This window comes from Pezoporus flaviventris, unplaced genomic scaffold (assembly GCF_033815535.1).
Source record: "Pezoporus flaviventris isolate CSIRO_AGI_PZ_B2104156 unplaced genomic scaffold, CSIRO_AGI_Pfla_v1 ptg000006l, whole genome shotgun sequence".
NCBI classification, from domain to species: domain Eukaryota; kingdom Metazoa; phylum Chordata; class Aves; order Psittaciformes; family Psittacidae; genus Pezoporus; species Pezoporus flaviventris.
Genome location: NW_026892554.1, coordinates 21840967 through 21860338, shown reverse-complemented (window position 1 = coordinate 21860338; position 19372 = coordinate 21840967). Strand labels below are relative to the sequence as shown.

Genomic DNA, 19372 nt, shown 5'->3' with positions numbered 1-19372 from the left:
ATGATTCTCCTCCCCATCCCTCTGGGAGCAGGAGGGAGGAAGAATGGTGGGGAGTGAGCGGGCGGCTGTGTGGCTCTGAGTTACTGGCTGGGCTTTAACCATGACAGAGAGCTGGGCTGGTTCAGCCTGGAGAAGAGAAGGCTCCTTAAGGGGAGACCTTAGAGCAGCTCCAGTGCCTAAAGGGGCTCCAGGAAACCTGGAGAGGGGCTTTGGACAAGGGCCTGTAGGGACAGGCCAAAGGGAATGGCTTGAACCTGCCCGAGGGGAGACTGAGATGAGCTCTTAGGCAGAAGCTCTTCCCTGTGAGGGTGCTGAGGCGCTGGCACAGGGTGCCCAGAGAAGCTGTGGCTGCCCCATCCCTGGCAGTGTTCAAGGCCAGGTTCGACACAGGAGCTTGGAGCAAGCTGCTCTAGTGGAAGGTGTCCCTGCCCATGGCAGGGGTTGGAGCTGGGTGAGCTGTAAGGTCCCTTCCAACCCAAGCTGCTCTGGGATTCTATGATATGTGTTCAAGAACAGTCTAAATAGGGATGGAGTAGGAATGCCCCCTCTGTTATCCAGGATGCAGCCAACTCTCTGCCTCCTGCTATCTCTGCCCAGCTCCTCATCTCTCAGCTTTTTTTGCTCCTTCTGTGTGCTAATTTAAAACCACTTTGTGGAGCTCTCACTGCTGCGCAGATTGATACCACCTTTCTTTCCCACTCTCTCCTTCCCCTGTAGAAAATAACCTTGTGAGGGTTTCAATTTCCAGAGAGACAGAAGTAAAAATAATGTGGAGAATATGAACTTCAATTTCATGTCTCTGAAGCTCAATACACTCAAAGTGGGATGTCAGATTTCTGCCATGTAATTCTGGCTGGGATGCTTCTGAGCTGGGTCTGAATTTGCCTGCAAGGAAAGATTTTGTTTGCTAATTCTTCTTGCAGAAGTTACTTGTACAATGTCCAGTGGGTGCGGAGTGAGTGGGAAACCTCAGGGAAAACCACAGCTCATTTACAGCTTAGATGAACACTGAAAAAGAGTCGAAAACAAGATGTGTGAGATTTCAAATTTTATCTTTTATAAACAACAGTTGTTGCCTGTGGACAAATGAATGTAACAGAGGGATTTAATCTTTGTAAACAAGAGACAAATGCATCAAAACAGACCCACAGGCATATGGCGGGACTTTAAATATGACCTAGCTTTGGAGAAGCAGTGAAGAGGCTGAACAACTTAACCACTACAAGGCTTTACTGGTCACCTCTCTAGGAGATGCTTTAGTCAGTGCCAAGGTGTCAAAGCATAATTGAACAGAGAAGAAACAAAATGGACCTTGCTTTAAGACAGTATCTCCACCTTGGTCTGTTCTGTTTGTCCATTATTAGCTCAGCATTATCAAGGTTTTAGATGTATTTATTTTGCATAGTTATGGAAAGTTCTTTCTTTGTCTGGTGAAATATTTCTTCATCTTTAGGTACATCTGGAGGATTTGCTAATAGTGCCTGCTTCACAGGTCTGTTACTAGTCATATTAGCCCTACATGGACAAGAGTTGCTCTTTGACAAGGAGTAGGACACCCCATGTGTCCTATGCTGCCATCAGCTCCAGGACACCAGTAGTGGAGGAATCACGCTCCGAAGAGACTCACACCTGAGAGTGTTGACCTATTTGCCATGATGAGCACCCGTTCTGTCAAGCCCACATAGCACCAAGGGACAGAATGGTGGTTGAGGTGGAGATGCAGGGATCTGTGGGCTATAAACTAGATGTGTGGACTGGAAAGGAGTAGGACTGCTTTAAAGAGTAGACTTGAAGCTTGTTGAAGGAGTTAGGAGGTGTGGGGGCAAGGTGAGCCTACTGGTATTATCCACCTGGATAATCAGAGGTATTTGCAAGGTCTCTCAGGAAAGGCTCTTAAAGAAGGGAAGCAGCCGTGGAATAGGATGTGAGGCCCTTACAGGGAGAAATCATTTGCTAAAAGTTAAGGAACAAAATGTAGGAGGCAAAAAGCTGTGCAGCAGAAACCACTAGGGAGCTGCGCAGGGGCTGCCTTCAGCATACTCAACAATAATCAGCAAATGCAGGCAAATACTGAAAGTTTGCTGCTGATACAAAGGGTTGTGTGGATGAAGGCCGGCTGTGGAAAGAGATTGGGCAATAAAAAAGATGAAATTCAAATGTACATAAATATAAAATGGTGCACAGGGGGAAAAACCAATTTTAACCCTATTTATAAAACAACGGGTGCTGAGCTAAGTGTTACCATCTGGAACATTGGGGCTGGAACAGATTGTGCTATGAAAATGTCAGTTCAGTGGTCAGTAGCCATCGAGAAAACAAATCGCGTGCAAGAATTACTAGGGGAAAACAGAGCAAACCAATCACTGCTTCCTCCAGCTGGAGGCATCTGGGAAAACTAATGGCACAAACTGAGGATCCCTGGAGCTTTGAGGCTGCTTTGGGTGAGAAGGGACTGGTCCTGCAGGGTGTGGATCTGTGCAGGGCTGCAGAGAGGTGGCTGCAGGCTGCTCTCACCCAGTTCTAAAAGGTTAATCCTACTGGGAGAGGTGATGGTCAGCTCTGTGCAGTATGCTCTGCCACAAGGACATGCCCATTTTTCACAAGCCTGGTGTTTTCTGAGTCATCCCTGTCCTTCCCTGTCTCCATCATGAGGCCCTCACCGGAAGCTGGTGGCCAACAGGCTGACCTCCTGCACCACTTGCGGAAGCCAGAGTGGTGACCTTTGCAGCAAAATCAATTTCTGCAGTAGAATTTGTAATGCCTGTTTTGACATATAAGCTGGGAAATTCCTTTGGTGGCTGGAAACAGTTGTGGAAGTGAGCCAGTGCTGAGCTGGAGAAAGCAAGCAGAGGAGGAGCTCTGCAGTGACAGTTCCTGCTCTGGATGCTGATTGTCTCAGTGGGCTCCAGATCAGAGCTGTCAGCTCAGCAGGCTCCAGCCTCCCTCCTCTGCCACCAAGGGCTGTCCCCTCACTGCGTGGCTGATGGGGGTGCAGGCAGTGAGGGGAAAGCAGAGGCAGAAAATCTATCACAAGGCTGGTGACTGGGAGTTGCAGTTGAGGTTGTGGTCATTCTCTCAGGTGGCTCTCAGGTGATTCTCTCAGGTGGGTCCAGGGTGCCAGTTACTTTTCCCAGATTAGGAACATCAGAGGAAACATGCTCTCTGTAAGCAAGGCCACTTGTGTTGCCACCACCTCTCAGGCTGCATTTGCCCAGACTCAGGATGACAAGGGAGGGGACAGCTCTCTTACTTTCCCAGGAAGGGAGGAATTTGGACACTTTGCAATCAGCCCACTCCAGTCCCATATGACTGAGATGTAGTCCTTATTCCAAGGTGCAGGAAAACACTGTCTGGATGGATCCCACTCATCCACGTCTGCCCAGGGGCTGCTCAGCACCACAACATGTTCACTGGTAAACTCACTCAGCTATAATGACACCACTGAAGAAGGTGAACTGCACTGAGCCTCCTGCTTGGGATCTGTCCGTGTCTGGGGCTGGTTTGTAATGAGGCTTCTGAAGAGGATGGAATAAGTGTTCTCAAAGCCCTGCCTGCATTACAGCCAGGCAGTTTCCTTTAGCACCAACACTGTTGCACAGACTTTTTCACAAGTTGTATTTTACCATAGAAGGCTCACTGCCCTGAATCGTGCTCCCACTTCCAGCCTCCACCAAGTCCCTGAGCAGCTATTCCATTGCTCTTCCCAGGCTTGAAATCAGGGTTATGGGCTTGGATTTCCCACACATGCCCCATCTGGCCAAGCCTCCATACTCATCAATTAATCTAGCATCCTTTCAGGAGCCCCTGATTTCATCTTCTCAGACTCTTCCAAACATGCCTTGAAGTCTCTCATCGGTGCCACAGAGATCAGAAATAGCTGCTCCTCCTCTCCCACCCTGATGGAGGTAAGGCATGCAGCCTGCAGCTGCCAGGTGAACAAGAGGGAAGCCATGTGTTGGTTTGGTTGTGTACCTAATTAAAATGAGATCAGCACAAAAGCCTTCACCCTATTTGAAATGCTGTGCTGATTGCCACTGTCCCCTGTCCCTGGAGCTGCCTGCTCCCAGCCAGTTAATCTCCAAGGTGCACTGCGCTGCGCTGCCCTGCAGGAGCCGGACTTAACCCCTGTCACGCTTTGGTAGGTGCTGTAATTGCCTGGAGCTCCTTTCTCTCTCCTCTCTGTAATTGGTATCACTTTATCCCTGGCTTCATCCTCCATAATCCTACAGGTAACCCATTGTCTCACTTTTCCCTGCTTCTGGCTGCTGGTGTGCAGGGATGCAACGGCTACAGCAAGCACCAGGACAGACCCAGCCCTGACACAGCACTGTGCAGCCACCTTGAGTGAAGCCATGGCATTTCGGGGAGAAAAGCAGCGGACAAGTTGTTTGCATGAGCAGTGGAGGCAGCAGCTGCAAGGCACCGGTGGAGGAATGCAGCTCAGCTTCCCAGATAACGCCCCTTCCTCAGCCTGAGGAGAAATCACTCTTCTATGCTGGTGCTGGGCAGTACCAGGCTCCTCCTTCATGGGCCTCACATCCTCCTCCTTCTGCCCTGACAACATCCCAAGGCTTCTCCAGACGCTCCAGATTCCCAAAACTTTTGCACCATGAGTGAATTTAAAAGGTTAGGAAAAAAAAGTTTGAGACCATGTCAGTCCATTTCAAGCCATGTTTTATCAGTACATAGTGACAGTGCAGAACATTGGAGGGGGGACCATGGTCTGCAAGAGAAAATAGAGAAGTGTGTGTGCACAGGTATGTGTGAGCGTGTGGCACGCATGCAGTTGAAGCACTGCAGCCTGCAAATACCCCAGCCTTCTGCAGAGACTGAGCCCTGGGCCTCCAGGCATCAGCCTTGGTGCTCCTCCTCTCACCCCGTCCATGGGAATGTGTGCAGCCTGCAGCTGCCAGCTGAAAAAGAGACGAACTCTGTGTCAGTTCTGGTTGCGTGTCTAGCTCAACATCAGATCCACGTGGAATCATGGGCATCATCCCAGGGAGCCCAACCAGACACTAGTGAAACCGTCCCGCAAGGCTTGTGAGGATTAACAGGGGACATTGGAGCCCAGGCAGTGCTCAGAGCCACTAGCACCACCAGGACATAGGGCCTCAGGGCTCCTCTCTCAGCTGACTTGATGGAGGAGATGAACAGGATGCAAGCAGGGGGGTAAGGCCTGCGGTGCTGCAAATGCAACATCCATGGTTGGGCATCGTATTCACACACCCCATGCAGTACATGGGGAGCACCCAAAAGGGCCATCTCCTTAGGAGGTGAGCAAAGACTTGGCCCAGCACTGCCCTGCTCAGCAGTACTCACTCCTGCTGAACATGTTCAAGGGAGGAGTGTGGTGAGAAAGTGAAGTGAGATTCCACGTTGCATCCCAGGCCCTCCAGCACACGTAGACACATGGTAAGCAGAAGCAACTACTTCCCTCATGGGTGGCAGACCAACTAGAAAGCAGTATCTCCTGGTTGGCCATGCCTATCCTCATGGCACACCCCCAGACAGTAGGAGAGCATATGCCAACTAGCCAGGTAGGCACCAAGGGGACGCATGCACCGTCTGGAAGGATGCACCTCTAACACAGGAGTACATTTTCATTGTTTTCCTCCCCATAGCATTAGAGCTGTGTTTGCAGTCTGGACTCTAACCCCCTGCTCTTGAGGGGGAATGAATATCTTCTAGCACTCTTCTCATGAACAGCAGTAAATGCTGAGGGCACTGCTAATACATCTTCCCTGTGCCAGTTCCCAACAGAACTGGGTCACCTCAGGCACAGACCGCTCCACCAGCAAGCACCTTGTAGAGGTATGAAGCTGGAAACTTGGCAGAAGCAGGTGGGGCCCTGAGGACACTGATAGGCCTTAATGGGTCTCACCTGGGGCCTCCATCCCCATTTAAGCTCAGCCCTGGGTGTCTAGTATCTCATTAACCTGTGTTGTAGAAGCATTGGCTTCCAGCACAGCAGGACCTGGCTGCAGGCCAACTTGACCTGCCTCATCGCTGTGGACTTGTCTGAGCTGTGTCTGACCCTGGGTACCCCCACTAGACCTTGTCCTGATCTGTAGCTTTTCCTGGGACCTGTTCCATCATCATGAATGTGCTTGATGACCTGGACTTTCTCTGAACGTGGTGACCACTTCTGAGGCTGCTCTGGTTGTCGCAGGTACTGTGGCTGATGAGAGCTGCCTTGCTGACCATTGCTCATCCTGGTCAGCCCCCAACCCTTCAGAACTTCTGCTTCCTGAGAGTGGTCTGTGTATACAACACAAAATGGAGGTAATTTTAAGCCCAGCTTTGCTGGGTGAGATCTCTGGGTGCTCTTACACCTTTTTTCTTTGCCATTTCAGACACACAGGCTTTTCCCACAGCAGTCCGAGAACACCCTACAAGTATGGAACCTGGAGAAGACTGAAAGTCCCTGTGGGCTGCAGGCACGTGACAAGAAGAAACAGCACAACCTGTGTCTTGGGGCCCTCTGTTCAAATGCTCCCAGTTTTACGTGGATTTCATTTCATTTGAGCCCTGGGTACACATAGTCCATGTCCCAGGCCCCCACTGTCTCTACCCGTGGCATGGCTGAGCACAGTTCCATTCAGGCTGTTGCTGGGAATGCACAGCTCCATCCCATTAATGGAAAGGGAGGAACTGTTCTTCCCTGTGAGGCTGGTGGGAAACTGGCACAGGGTGCCCAGAGAAGCGGTGGCTGCCCCATCCCTGGCAGTGTTCAAGGCCAGGTTGGACTCAGGGGCTTGGAGCAAGCTGCTCTAGTGGAAGGTGTCCCTGCCCGTGGCAGGGGGCTGGAGCTGGGTGAGCTTTAAGGTCCCTTCAACCCAAACCAGTCTGTGATAGTAGTTCTATAGTTACAGAAGTACTACTTCAGTTACAGAAGATCTGATGTCCCTTGCACATCTCACAAACGTCTCTGGCTGTAGAAGGATGAAGAAGGAAGCTCTTCTGTAGGGCACCACTGCAAATGGCAGTGGATATGGACAAAGCTGAGGTACTCCATGCCTCCTTTGCCTGTTTTCACCAACAAGGTCTCCAGCCTGTGTCCCCGGGTTCAGAGAGAAGCAGGAGCAGTGGACAAGGCTCAGGGTGGTTGTTACAGGGAGAGCTTGGCTCGTAACATCTGTGAGCCCGAAGCGGCCGTGTCCAAGCGTGCCATGGGTGTTGGCTGGCGCTCTTGCGGGGCCAGCTGTAACACCATGGAACGCTTTGCTATGCAGAGAAGCGGGAGGCAATGGGGAGTCGCCAGCCTGGGCTGAGAGGGGTGAATCCCGCCTGGCCACCTCCTGCGCTGGAACCATGGATTTGCGAGCACAAGCAGAGCGGCGACAGCGCTCACCCGATCTGCGGGGGACAAAGAGCGCTGAGCGGGCGCCCGGCGCTGCGGCTGAGGGCGCCTGAGGGGAGGGCGGGGCGGGGCCTGGCCCCGCGCTCTATAAGGGCGGGCGGCGGCGGGTCCCGCTGGGGAGGTTATGGCGGCACCGCGCTGCCTCCTGCTGCTGCTGTGCGGCGCCGCGCTGGGGCGCGCAGTGCACCTCGACTTCGCTGAGCACCGCAGCCAGGCTGCCAAGATCAAGGTCAACCCGCGCGGGAACCTCTGGGCCACAGGTACCGGGGGGGGGGGGGAGCGCTGACACGCGTGTTGTGGAGCAGCTGAGGGACGCGCGGGGTGCGGAGCCCTCCTGGCGCCTCTGTGCCGCTGCCTGCAGGAAGCCCCCTGCTGCCTTCGGGACCCCGCAGGACGGAGGGGGTGCTTAGAGGCGTGGGGGGGGGGGGGGGGGGGGCAGGAGAAGACCTAGGCAGGAAAAAGGCAACCTCCTCGCGTGTCCGGCAGTGCTGCAATCCCAGGGATGCCGGCACAAGACGGGGAAGTTTCCCAAGTGTCCCGTGTGGAACGAGGACCTGGGATTTCTGGGGTTCTCACTTCGATGTACTTGGCTAATTCATTAGGTTTGCTCGGTGCTTCTTGTTGCCGTGTGCCAGTGTGAGGTGAGGTAGCAGACAGCAGCTTCTCCAGAGCCGCTCTCCTCCTGTTCTTGTGCGGATACCCAGGTGTGTTTATTGCAGGCCACTTCATGGGGAAGAAGAGTGTCACGGGCTCCCCTCACCTGGAGCCACCAGAGGAGCCTGCGGTGCCCATGATCTTTGGTCCTTCTCTCAGAGCCTTGCTGGAGGACATGATGGAACTGCTTACCCGTGAGCTCTTGAAAATCCTCTTGCAAGAGAGACTTTTGTATGAGAATCAAGGAAAATACGACCTCACTGACCAGGTGAATACTGGCTAGGAGGGAACGGGATGCTCAGAACAGGGAGGTGGTGGAGCTCTTAATCTGCAACAGCCAGCTTTGCTGGGAGCATCTGAGCTGCTAGAGGTGTATTTCTCTCCCCTTTCTACTCTTGTTAACCCTCCTTAAACCTCTTCTTAACACCAGTCGTAAAGGGGCAGAAAAGTCTCCCTAGGCTTGTGCCTAGCTGGGCAGTGGCTAGTAGTCCCAAATGCTTGGGAAGGGTGTGAGGATGAGCAAGAGATCCTGCAATGGAGCTGTAGCAGTGGTGATCTCTAGCACAGGGTTTGTTAATAAACTGCTGGGTCTTCCTTGAGCAGATGCAGACTAGGATGGCTGGCCACTGTGGCAATGAAGAAAGGTCCCCTTTTCCAGTCACTGTAGGGACTGGGAGATTCTTCTTCCCCTCTATTTCTTTAGAGAGAGGTCAAGAGGGACATAGCTCCATATGTGAAGGGAAAGGAGTCCGTCATGCAAAGAGGTCTTGGGTTCCTGATACCCTGACTTCCCCACCTTGGCTCTGTGTTGCTACGGTCAGGATCCATCAGTACCGAGCAGCACATTGCTCTGTGAGCTTGTCTGGCAGAGAGGAGGCGTGTGTTAGTTGTGCCTCTGCAGAGCGGGTCTCAGCAGGCAGGAGCTCCGGTAGTCCTGCTGTGCGTCAGCAGATCCTCAGTTTTGGTGTGGCTTTTGCCTAGTAGCTCACACAACTCCTAATTGAAAGCCTGCTTCTGGGAGCAATGCACACACACAGACCCTCACACAAGATGGAATTGCTCACTCTTTGTGGCGCTGATGTCGGTCACCTCATGCATGCTTCCCTGGTGTCTCGCCGTTACTTTCTAGCAGGAAGTAACCGAGCGCCTAAAGGGGATGGAATCCTCTTAAGTGGGTCCTACGTGTGCTGTCCCACTGAGCTGCTGTACTCTAGGAGCTATTCATTAACACTGCACATGGGTAAAACTGTTATCCAGGTGTAGGCAGTGCTGGCTCCTCTCTGCTTTTTTGGGAAGGCACAGCTGGAGCAGAGTTGCAGGGTTGTAAGCCTGAGTGGCACTGGTTGTTCAAGTGCCTTCTTGACTTGGTTTCAGTAGACTAAGGTAAACCAAGGCTTTTGATTAGGGCTTTCTCCCGTTAGGATACAGCAGAGCATGAGCTGAAGACACCAGCCTTACAATGCTGTGTGCTGTGCTGCTGTGGCTTTTGCTGCTTGGATGCAGCTGGAAGGGGAGAGAGGGCTATGAAAGTCCTGGACCCTCCTCCGTCATCCCTGCGGAGCCTTTGAGGAGAAGGGTGTTTGCTGTGTTACCTGCCCAAGATGATGAAAGGGCTGGTGGATGTGCCACTCTGCCTTGTCCACTAAGATGTTTGTGAGCATGTGGTGCGAGTTTGGTAAGTGGTCCCTGTGGCTCTCCTCTGGATTCAAGTCCTGTGGTTACTGCTCACAGTGCAGACATGTTTCAGTGGAGGCTGCTTCCAGCACTGGTGCTCTACCTTAGGCGGCCAGCTGGGTGCTGGTGCCTTCCAGCACTCACTGCCAGGGCTCAAAGGCAGGTCCTGCCCAGGGATAGCACCCAGCACTGACATCAACCTTTGGCACGTGTGTGCTGGGTGTCAAAGCTTGTCACTGAAATCAAAGTGATTTCATCACTGCCCTGATGCCTCCCTGATGGGAGATGGGATGCTCTGAACACATGTGGCATCACAGCATAGGTGCCTGATGTGCAGCTGCCTCGTATCCCTCACCTTCTCCCAGCATCTTGTTTTCCTTGGCCAGTGCCCTGCTGTGCTCATCCTTGTGGTGGCTGTGGAGAACTTCCTGGGTGACAGGTCTGGTTCTGCCCTTCTGAGCACCTCATGAAACTTGGCTCCTGCCTTCCTGCTCCTTTCTGCACCACCCATTCCCCAGGGCATCCTTGCTTCTGAGCTACTGGTTGATATTACAGGACTGCTTCTCCTGGTGCTTTGAGTGCTATGTTCTGCTTTTTGATGGGACTTTATTTTCCTACTTCTTGAGTGACACAGTGCTAATGCAAACTCCTGCCATCCTGGCAACTTTTCCCCTCAGTGTGACTTGTTGGACGTGTGGGGTCAGCATCCAGTCTGTGCTTGAAGTGGTCTGTGTGCTGTGTTCACCACCTGCCTGATAAGCCTGTTTAATAGTTCTGCCCTGTTAAACTCTGTCTGCCCCAAGCTCAGGATCTGTCACTTGCATCTCAACTCAATTTAGAAAAACAAAGATGCTTCTCCCTTCCTTGGCCCCCCACGGTCAGCAAGGCAGGAATGAATGTGCTCTCCAAGTGCTGCTCTGCTGCTGCAACACAGAGGATCAAAGGAACTTTTGTTGAAAAACTGAGTGGGCTTTTCCTTTTCTGAGGGTGTCACGATCATTCACAAGTGGGTTTCTGCATTCTGAGGGGTGCTTCTAGGCATGAAATAAACCCCAGGGCTTGGTCTTTTTGCTTGCTCTCCCTTCACGTGGGTTAGTTCTGCTTGTTGCCCTTTGGTTTTGTCTCGGGATGTTTCCCATGCGTTTGCAAGACAGGAGTCCACGTGCTGGTCCGTGCTTGCGATGACAGAAGTCACACAGAGCAGAAGGGGTTTGCAAACTGGGGTTTCTGTTTTGCCCATTTAACCACATGTGGCAGGCAGGGCTCAGTTCTCAGTGTGCTGGGGCTTCATGGTGTCTCCCTGTTGCTATGTGTGACCAGGACTTGGCTGGCAGAGGAGGATTGTCCCCGTCCTTTGTCACCTTCTTGGGTGTAAGGCAGTATTTCTGTAGGAGATGGGGCAAGGCCATGAGTGGAGTAGAATATTTCCATGGTTGTTGGGAGAACCCCTCTGCATGAAGGTGCTACCCTGCACAGCTCTAGGACCTCTGGGCAGTACTCAATCCCAGAAAATCCCTCTGTAACAATTCCTTGCTGTGGTTTGTGTCTCTCTTTGCCTTCTGTGCTGAATCGAGCCCTGAGGCTGCTCTTGTTCCTGAAGCCCAACCTCAGTGGGTTAGTGAAGTTTGCCTCTGATGTCTGTCAGCTGTAGTCCAGCTGGTGGAGCTCAGGATGGGAGGCGGGAACAAGGCTACTATCTCCTATCCTTTCCTTCTCATATGGTGTCCCCAGCCACCCCTGATGAAAGTGGTCCAGTATGGGACATTTGTCTGATCTTCTGCCCCATGGTACCCACAGATGAGGTTGGTATAAACTGTGTGTGAGTGTTCTCACCCTTGTGCCTTTTCTTGTAGGAGACAGGGCTTTTAACAAAGGTGCTGGAGAAGTATTTTTCAAGCTAAGGAAATACAGCCGTGGAGGATGAGGTCTGCAGCTTGGCCGTGAATGGCACACAGAGGAGAGCGTCGTGCTTGCGGGTCACTGTAGCAACATCACTTTTTATTTATTCTCTCTGTAACACTGTTTGTAGTGAGTGCTTGTGTGAAAAGCGGAGCCTCCCTGTATATTGCCTGTGTGTTTTCTGCATTCCTCATGTCTGATGCACCCCTGGGAATAAAGCTGGCTCTTTGCACAGACTGGCTCCGATCTTTCCATGGGTGTGGGAAGGTGGGAAGACTTGTTGCAGGGAGCATGGGGAGAGGGAGCAGCTCGGTGGGTGATGGAAGGAAGCTCCTAGCTCTCAGCAGCCAGGAGGGGGGTGGATTCAGTCCCTGCAGTCTCTGCTCACTGAAGGAGACTAACTACTGCATGACAAAATTACAAGCTTGGATGAGCTGATTCCACCCCTCACTGCTGGAGCATCTTTATAACCCTCTTTGCTGGAAAGATTATCAGCATTACAAAAAGCATCTTGGTCATGGCATTGCTGGGATTTCTGGTTCAAGCAGTGTACCTTCCTTGGGAGACCCCAGGATTTACTAGGGGCTTGTTGGCCTTGGCTTGCTCCTTGAACCTTCTGCTATCCCTCGTGTGCTGATCACTAAACCCTCAGCCGGTTTATGTGCCTTCACCCTGTGCATGTAGTTAAGCACTCACAGGAGCAGAGGTAGTTTGGTGGGTAAAACTCATGTATCTTACAACTTGATTACCCTAAACATTGCCTGCAAGACCTGATGCTCCCCATCAAATGCCCCAGTGCTAGGGCCCTTCACCCTTCAGGAGAGCAGGACCAAGCTAGTTTTCCAGGAGGCATGGTTCAGATCATGCCAAGCATGATCTCTGCCTCACTGGAGCAGTTGCACAGTGGCAGCCCTCAGGGAGAGTATCACCTTGCTACCTCTTGGAGCCCTCCCAGGTTCTCCAACCTGCTGCTGAACAACCAGCCTCTACCATCACAGCAGCCTCTGTTGCCTTTTTGTATCCTTCGTGGTCCCTGACCCACCAACTTCACTACAAGAGGTGTCCCACTGTCCTGCAGTCACTTGAGCCCAGGACTGCAGAACCCTTCCTCCAACCTATGTTGTTTTGCCCAGGCTTGCTGTTGTGTGCTGGGATGTGGGTGACCCCTAGCTTGCCTTTCATTAGCTGTAGCAAAGCCTTGGCTTAAAACTAGTTATAAGCAAGAAAAGTAATGACATAAAGTATTGTGATTGACACTGGAGCAGACCAGATGCCCCTCAGCCAGCAGTGTGATGGACTGACAGCCTAATGGCATTCCTGTCATACTGTCATGCCATGGGGCCACCAGCTCACATCCCGCCCAGGCAAGCTTATTGGAGGGCAAGCAGGTTTCTGACCGTCACAGGAGAAGCCTGCCATGAGATACCTGAATGAGATCCTCATTCTCCCACTCACCTAGCAAAAGCCTGTCTGTCTGTCCCCCATGTCCTCCCATCACTATCTTGTGGGTTGAGCTAAAGGTGGGGGGGTCACTGGGTAATTGCCGTCACGGGCAAAACAGACTCGAGGAATTTATTGTCAGTGAATATACCATAATTATTTGAGCACCGATTCAGGTTTTTGGAAGCAAACAAAACCCCAAGAATTTTCACACCTTTCCTCCAATTTGCCAGTCTCAACATTGCCCCAGCACTACTCCTCCTCCTGCAGGTTACATGCAGCCACCCTGGTGAAGGAACAGGCAATGGCAGGGGGATTCAGTCAGGCCACAGAAGGTTCCTCTTTGCTGCTCCTTTCTTCTTGCTGTTTTCCTGTGACTGCTCAGCACACATCTTCCTTTGGGGGTGTACGTGTTCTGTCATGGGCTTACTCACAGGCTCTAGCATGGGTCCTTCATGGGCAGCAGTCTGTTTGTGGAGTTCCTGCTCCACCATGGAGCCCTGCTTCATCCTCCTCTGAACTGCTATGTAGATAGCTGGAGCAATGTTACCCCCTGAGCCATGTGTTACTGAGAAGCAAGGTATCCAGCACCTGCCTTGAACACCAACCTAGAAGCACAGGATAACTCAGGCTGGAGAGGACCTCAGCAGAGGTTCAGCTCTGGGATCAGACCAGGTTACTCAGGGCTTTGTCCCATCAGGTCTTGGAACCTCCAGGTATGAAGTCTGGGTGACCTGCTCCACTGCTTAACAATTCAGTGTTTCTCCTTCTCCCACAGTCAAGCAACCACTCAAGCCCGAACCCACCAATCTCTCTTCAATGTAAATTACAAACTGAGAGGGACAGAGCAACTTCTGAGGGATGCCATGGTTTGGCGATTTGCCTGTTCTGCCCTGGCATCCGCCAGCACAATGCCCCATCACTCACCAGGTCACATGTGTTCTTTGGGGATTTCTAGGAGCAAAGCTGGGGAAAGGGGCAAATTCTTCAGTTTGTTTTTTGGTTTGGCTTGGTTTCCAGCTTCCCCCCCCCCAGTTCTGCTGCTGTAGTTCAAGGCTCCTCCGTGCTGCTGCATGGACACCAGAACTGGCTCACAGTAGTTTGTTGCTTCTGCACAGCACCATCAGAGATGCAGTGAGGCCACTGACTCAACTGAGGTAGTACAGAGCACGCAGCACAGATCCTCAGCAATAGTGACAGTTCAGAGCATGGGTTCGTGCTCTTCGCTGCTCTCCCAGACTTCCCCACAGCCTGTGGCCATGGTATGACCCCAGGGGTGGGAAAAAGGTGTGAAGTGACATAATAGAAATGGAGACAGCCTTCACTGCATTAGTTTCTCTTTACTTGTCAGACTGCCTCCAGAGGAGGAGCTGGCTCAGAGGGATGTCTGTGAAAAGCCACTGCCACCACTTGGTGTCATTGCTGACCCAGGCTTAGTGAAATTCTTCCTGTCATTCATTCACACGGGACTGGTTCTCCCACTATGTCCTCAGCAAAGACATCAGACTCCATGCTGGTGTGCTCCTTCCTCTGAGGTGTCTTGAGACCTCTGTTCCATAGGAGACCAACAAACTAGGCAATGAAGGAGGGCAAGAAAGAGGCAGAAAGGAAATTAGATTGCTATCAGGAAACAAAACAAAGGTCCCCTATGTGACCCTGCTCAGGAGGATATTTGTACAGCGTGTGTGCACCAAATGCTGCTGCTTGAGGCTAGAGAACTGCAAAGCCTTTTTTATGGTCTTTCTTTGCAGCACTTCATCCTGGCAGACATGTGATGTTAGTCCCCAATGCATGAAAGCAGTTCTAGGGAAGTAGGGACAGAACCAGCCATGGAGCTGGGTGAGAGCCCTCCTGTGATAGGACCTTCTACACAGGGCTCCAAAAACCATCAGGGAGAGGAGGTCTAACACAATCTCACTTCGATTTTCTGTTATGATGCAGTTTTAACCTTTGTATGGTGCTGAGAACCAGCCAGGAATAAGGTGTTAAAATATGAAGTAGTTCTTCAAGCTCATGGTGTATAAATTATAGTGAGCAGGACATTGTACTGGGAAATTGCTTTGCACTGGTAACAGGCTCCTGTGCTCCCAGAGAGGAAGGTGACATAAGCCGAGTCCACCTGCCAGCCCTTGGACTCCTTGGACAATGCTGAGGTTGTACCAGGACTGTGGAGCTGGCAGAAGTTCTGGGTAATTGATGGCTGTTAGAAAGCACATGCAGGTCAGAACTGCTACACTGTGGTGTTCTCCTGCTATGGGAAGACAATCAAAGTGGTAATTCAGGCAAGTCCCATTTAGATGGACACAGTAAAACCCCTTCCTACACCCTGTAGGATCTAGAAAGAGTAAACTTAGGCATTCGTTTCTTTCCATTTCCAGTTATTAGTGTGCCTATGGTTGTGATATCCTCTATCCTCTGCTGCTCAGGAAAAGTTTGCCTCCAGGAGGAAATCGGTACCTGTTCCAGGTGTTTTCAAACCAAAACCTATTGCACAAACTGGCCAGGGTGGTGACACTGACCAGCCCCCAGCCTCCAGCACCCCCTCAGGAAGCAGCTCCAGGCTGTCCGTGCTGCTGGAGTGGAGGGCAGCAACCTGGTTCAGGACCCGGATGCAAACACCATGGGAAGGGACAAGATAGCTGCCAGCAGGGCAGGAGGACTTGTGGGAATACATACCTGGGACTGGGCCAAGGTGGACTCTGTTTCCCTTTCCCGGTAAGATACCTGTGACAGTGCTGAACCTCAAGGACCATGTCCTTTCATGGAGGGCCAGCTTCTCAGCTTCCTCACCAGCCATGTGCCCTTTCTCCAGAAGGAAGGGAGCAGATGCTCTGAAAGGCTTTAGGAGCCAGCTGGGAGGTCTGAGAGACTACGGTAGGAGGAACAGGGCCACTAGATTTGTATAAGTGCTAGTGCGAGGACCTCTGAAGGTCTCTAGTTCAACCTCTCACTCACACCAGGACTGTCACCAACTGCAAGACACTATCCCAAGGAGATGGTTGGTAGGACAGGACCACTGGGCAGGAAGAGCTCTGCACCCTAATCCACAAGCCTTTGTGATACCTAGCTGGTAGAGGACATGCATGGGAGACCTGGCCAACCTCAGGCCAGGTCTTAGACAATCTGTCTTAGACATCTTCCACCATAGTGCTTGTCCTCCTGCTTCAAGTCTTCAAGCTCATCCCAGCAGTGGGGGTCCAAGTCAAAGTAGAGGGACTCTGAGTTTGTAATAGGTCCTTAAGGGCTCTGGGACAGCAAAGGGTTCTTGCAAAACCTAAACCGGTTGGAAGGTGATTCCACAAACCCTACAAAAATGTGTGCTGGTTCCAGCTGGACTGAACTATTTGTTTCACATAAGCTAAGGCAAGGCCACCTCTGCTTGCAGGCTACCTTCACTCCATGGATTATTATTGTAATAAGAAAGCAGTGGGTTGTGGTTTATCTGAAACTACCTGACAGGAGGTTGTAGTGAGGTGGGGTTGGCCTCTGCTCCCAAGTAGCAAGTGACAGAACAAGAGGAAACAGCCTCAAGCTGCACCAGGGCAGGTTTAGATGGAGCTGAGGAACAATTCCTTCCCCAGAGGGTGCTCAGGCATTGGAACAGGCTGCCCAGGGCAGGGCTGCAGTCACCGTCCCTGCAAGTGTTCACACACCGTGGAGACGAGGCCTCAGTGCCATGGGTTAGGGGTGGCCTTGGCAGTGCTGGGAACGGTTGGACTGGATGAGCTTAAAGGGCTTTTCCAACCTGGTTGATTCCATGATTCTATGATCTTACAATACTTCTGCCCACACACTGCAGACTAGCCCTCGAGCCTTTCCACTGGTTTTCAGACCCATGCATTATTCCTTACTGCACCGCCTGCTTTTGGCACTTTTGCCTGGATGGAAAAAACAGATCAAATGATCTTTTCCCCACAGCCAGGATACAGGGTGCAAAGTGCTTGTGTGTGCTCACACACTGCATTGCAGTCCAAGGTGGGGTAGTGTTGCTTTGTTCATTGATTTCAAGGCTGGCAGGGAGACATGGGAGATAGGAGTTCCATGGAAATATGTGTATCATTTTAATTAGGCCTCTAACAACAGGGATTACAAGAGAAAGCTTCTCTTGCAGCCTGGGACCAAGCAGTGCATCATCAACAAGCCCTGGCAAAGCCTGGAGAAGTTCAACTCGCTGATAGTTACGTCAAAGTGGCAAGAGCGGCTGTTATCTGTGCGGACAGGTTCCCCAAGCTGGAGTGGCAAAATCCCTCCTGAGATATGGCCCAACACTCATGCCAGGGCAGCAGAGCTCTGTCACAGAAGTGGGGCCCTCAAATTGAGGTTGGGAGCCAGTCTTGGAGCTGACAACCCCATTTGCTCTTTAGTGGAGAGGCAACATCTCTAACATAGGTGCAAGATAGGCAGTGATGTCCTCCCCCTCTTCTGTGTTCTCCCAGAGTATCAGGGCCCTTGCTCAGGCTCCTGCCTATATTCCTTTGCTTTAGCAGCTGTTGCAGAGCTGCAGTGCTGGGATCGGGGCAGGCTGGAAGGGTCTGGGTACTTGGGGTCTGTGAAACAGGAGAAAAGTGATGGACCTGCTGCCCCTCAACCAGATTGGGCAATCCCAGCAAAGGTATGACACTTGGGAAGGAGCAGGGACCAACCCCAGCCCCACATCGCGGGGTCCCTTTCACTGGCACAGGCAGGTGTTTGGCCCCCATTGGTGCCCATGGGGTCTCTGGGCAAGATGGAAATTTTCAGAAGGGCAATGGGGCAGCTGGGTTTCTGTCCTCTGGATCTCTGACAGCATGTGAAAAGCTTCAACAGCACTGACAGTAGCTGAAAGCTGTTTAGGGCAGGGAGCAAAGATGATCAAGCAGCTCCAAGTAAGATGGTCTTCCTGATATGTGCCTCTGAAGGTCCAAGCCATAGGAGACTTGTTTCTCTCCTACATGATGGCTCTTGGAAGGAGCAGAGGTCTGATCACACAACACAACTTCTGGATGAGGATTTCTTAAAAGTGTTGCTAAAGCCTCTCCTGTTCCAATTCCCGCTAGGACGACGAGTGGCTCCTGCTGAGCTCTGCATCAATGTCCTGGCAGCCTTCTCTGTTGACCTTGAGCTTCCTCCATGATGAGATATGAAACCCAGCTCACCGAGTACTGTAGTGGGCAGCAACACCTTCCCCTTCTCTCAGAATCTTTAAGTAACTTCCAAGTAGAGATGGAAAAATAGATCCTTCTTGCAAATATATCTAGAGCCAAGTCATAGACACAGCACTGTGAACTTCTCTGCTCCTCCATCTTTCCTCCTGTTCCTCCCTTCAGGCTCTTTCATTATTGGTCATTCAGCTGTTGCAAAGAATCCCAGGCAAGGATATGCATCCAAGTGTCTGGATGGGACATTGGATGGGCTTCATCAAACAGAGCCTCATTGTGATCCAGCAGCAGCATCCGCCACATTGAGGACCAGGCTAGAAGTGTAATAAGGACAGCCAATGGGGCTGTCCATGGACACAAACACCATGTCTGTCCCACTGGTACCAATGGGTCAGCCAGAAACCCTCTGAGCAAGGGGTGGCTTCTTGGGGCTCCTGCTCCATCCCCCAAATTGTCTCCCTGCCCAGGCATGTCCCCATGCCTTCCCCGCCTTGGTTCCTGGCACCATGAGTGATGGTGGCTGATCCAACACTGCGTGGTTGCTTGTGCAAGAGGTGATGGGTGCTGCTCCCCTTGTCCCCACCTCCCTCAGATGACCTGGATCAGGTGACTTATCCCTAATCGCCCCATCCATCGCTCACAAGTGAGTGAGGCAGAAGCTGCCTGATAAAACCCCTGTTACCATCATGACCTCAGGCTTTCTGTAGAACCTCTTCATGGATGCAGAGTGCTTAATGAGGGGTAAATCCGGAAATTTTCCCACACTTACCAGCCCACAACCCCATCAGCACCCCAGGGAAGTGGAGCATCCCACCACCCCTGTCACACACTGTTTCCATCACTGCTGGGGACAGATGAGAGAACCAGAGCAGTCCATGGGCTCCCCCAGTGTCCTTGCCTAAAGATGCTGTGTTGCAGGATACATCCTTTAGAGAAGGAGGGAAACTTCTCCCCTGCACACTTTAATTTTTGCCAATAGGGCATCTACCCAAAAGACACATCTGTGATGCTTGTCTGAACAGCACAAACCTCACAGTACCTCAATCCCTTCCCCAGGAAAACCCCATACCCTGGTTTGGCCAAGCCAGTGCAGAGCCCTGCTGCCTCTCCCAGATCCAGGGAGTGCAAGGAATGCTGGCCTAGCCCCACTTCTCATCCCACACACCACCCTGCATGATATGTGCGATGAGAATCTCAGTAATTAATC

The 19372-nt window shown here is 51.9% G+C and overlaps 1 protein-coding gene across 1 annotated transcript; it reads left to right on the top strand.

Moving 5' to 3' along the window:
- The first annotated feature begins 7441 nt into the window (after window positions 1–7441).
- On the top strand, window positions 7442–11821 carry NMB (neuromedin B). Its single transcript, XM_061446417.1, has 3 exons — window positions 7442–7620; window positions 8080–8282; window positions 11542–11821. The coding sequence occupies exons 1-3, from the start codon at window positions 7485–7487 to the stop codon at window positions 11587–11589; spliced, it is 387 nt and encodes a 128-aa protein (XP_061302401.1). The 5' UTR covers window positions 7442–7484; the 3' UTR covers window positions 11590–11821.
- Window positions 11822–19372: the final 7551 nt, after the last annotated feature.

What these genes read in the sequence shown, in the direction of transcription:
- NMB (XM_061446417.1), top strand. Translation starts at nt 7,485, where the DNA reads ATGGCGGCACCGCGCTGCCTCCTGCTGCTGCTGTGCGGCGCCGCGCTG. An exon ending in CGGGAACCTCTGGGCCACAG is followed by an intron (nt 7,621 to 8,079) that starts GTACCGGGGGGG and finishes TGTTTATTGCAG; the next exon opens with GCCACTTCATGGGGAAGAAG. An exon ending in AATACGACCTCACTGACCAG is followed by an intron (nt 8,283 to 11,541) that starts GTGAATACTGGC and finishes CTTTTCTTGTAG; the next exon opens with GAGACAGGGCTTTTAACAAA.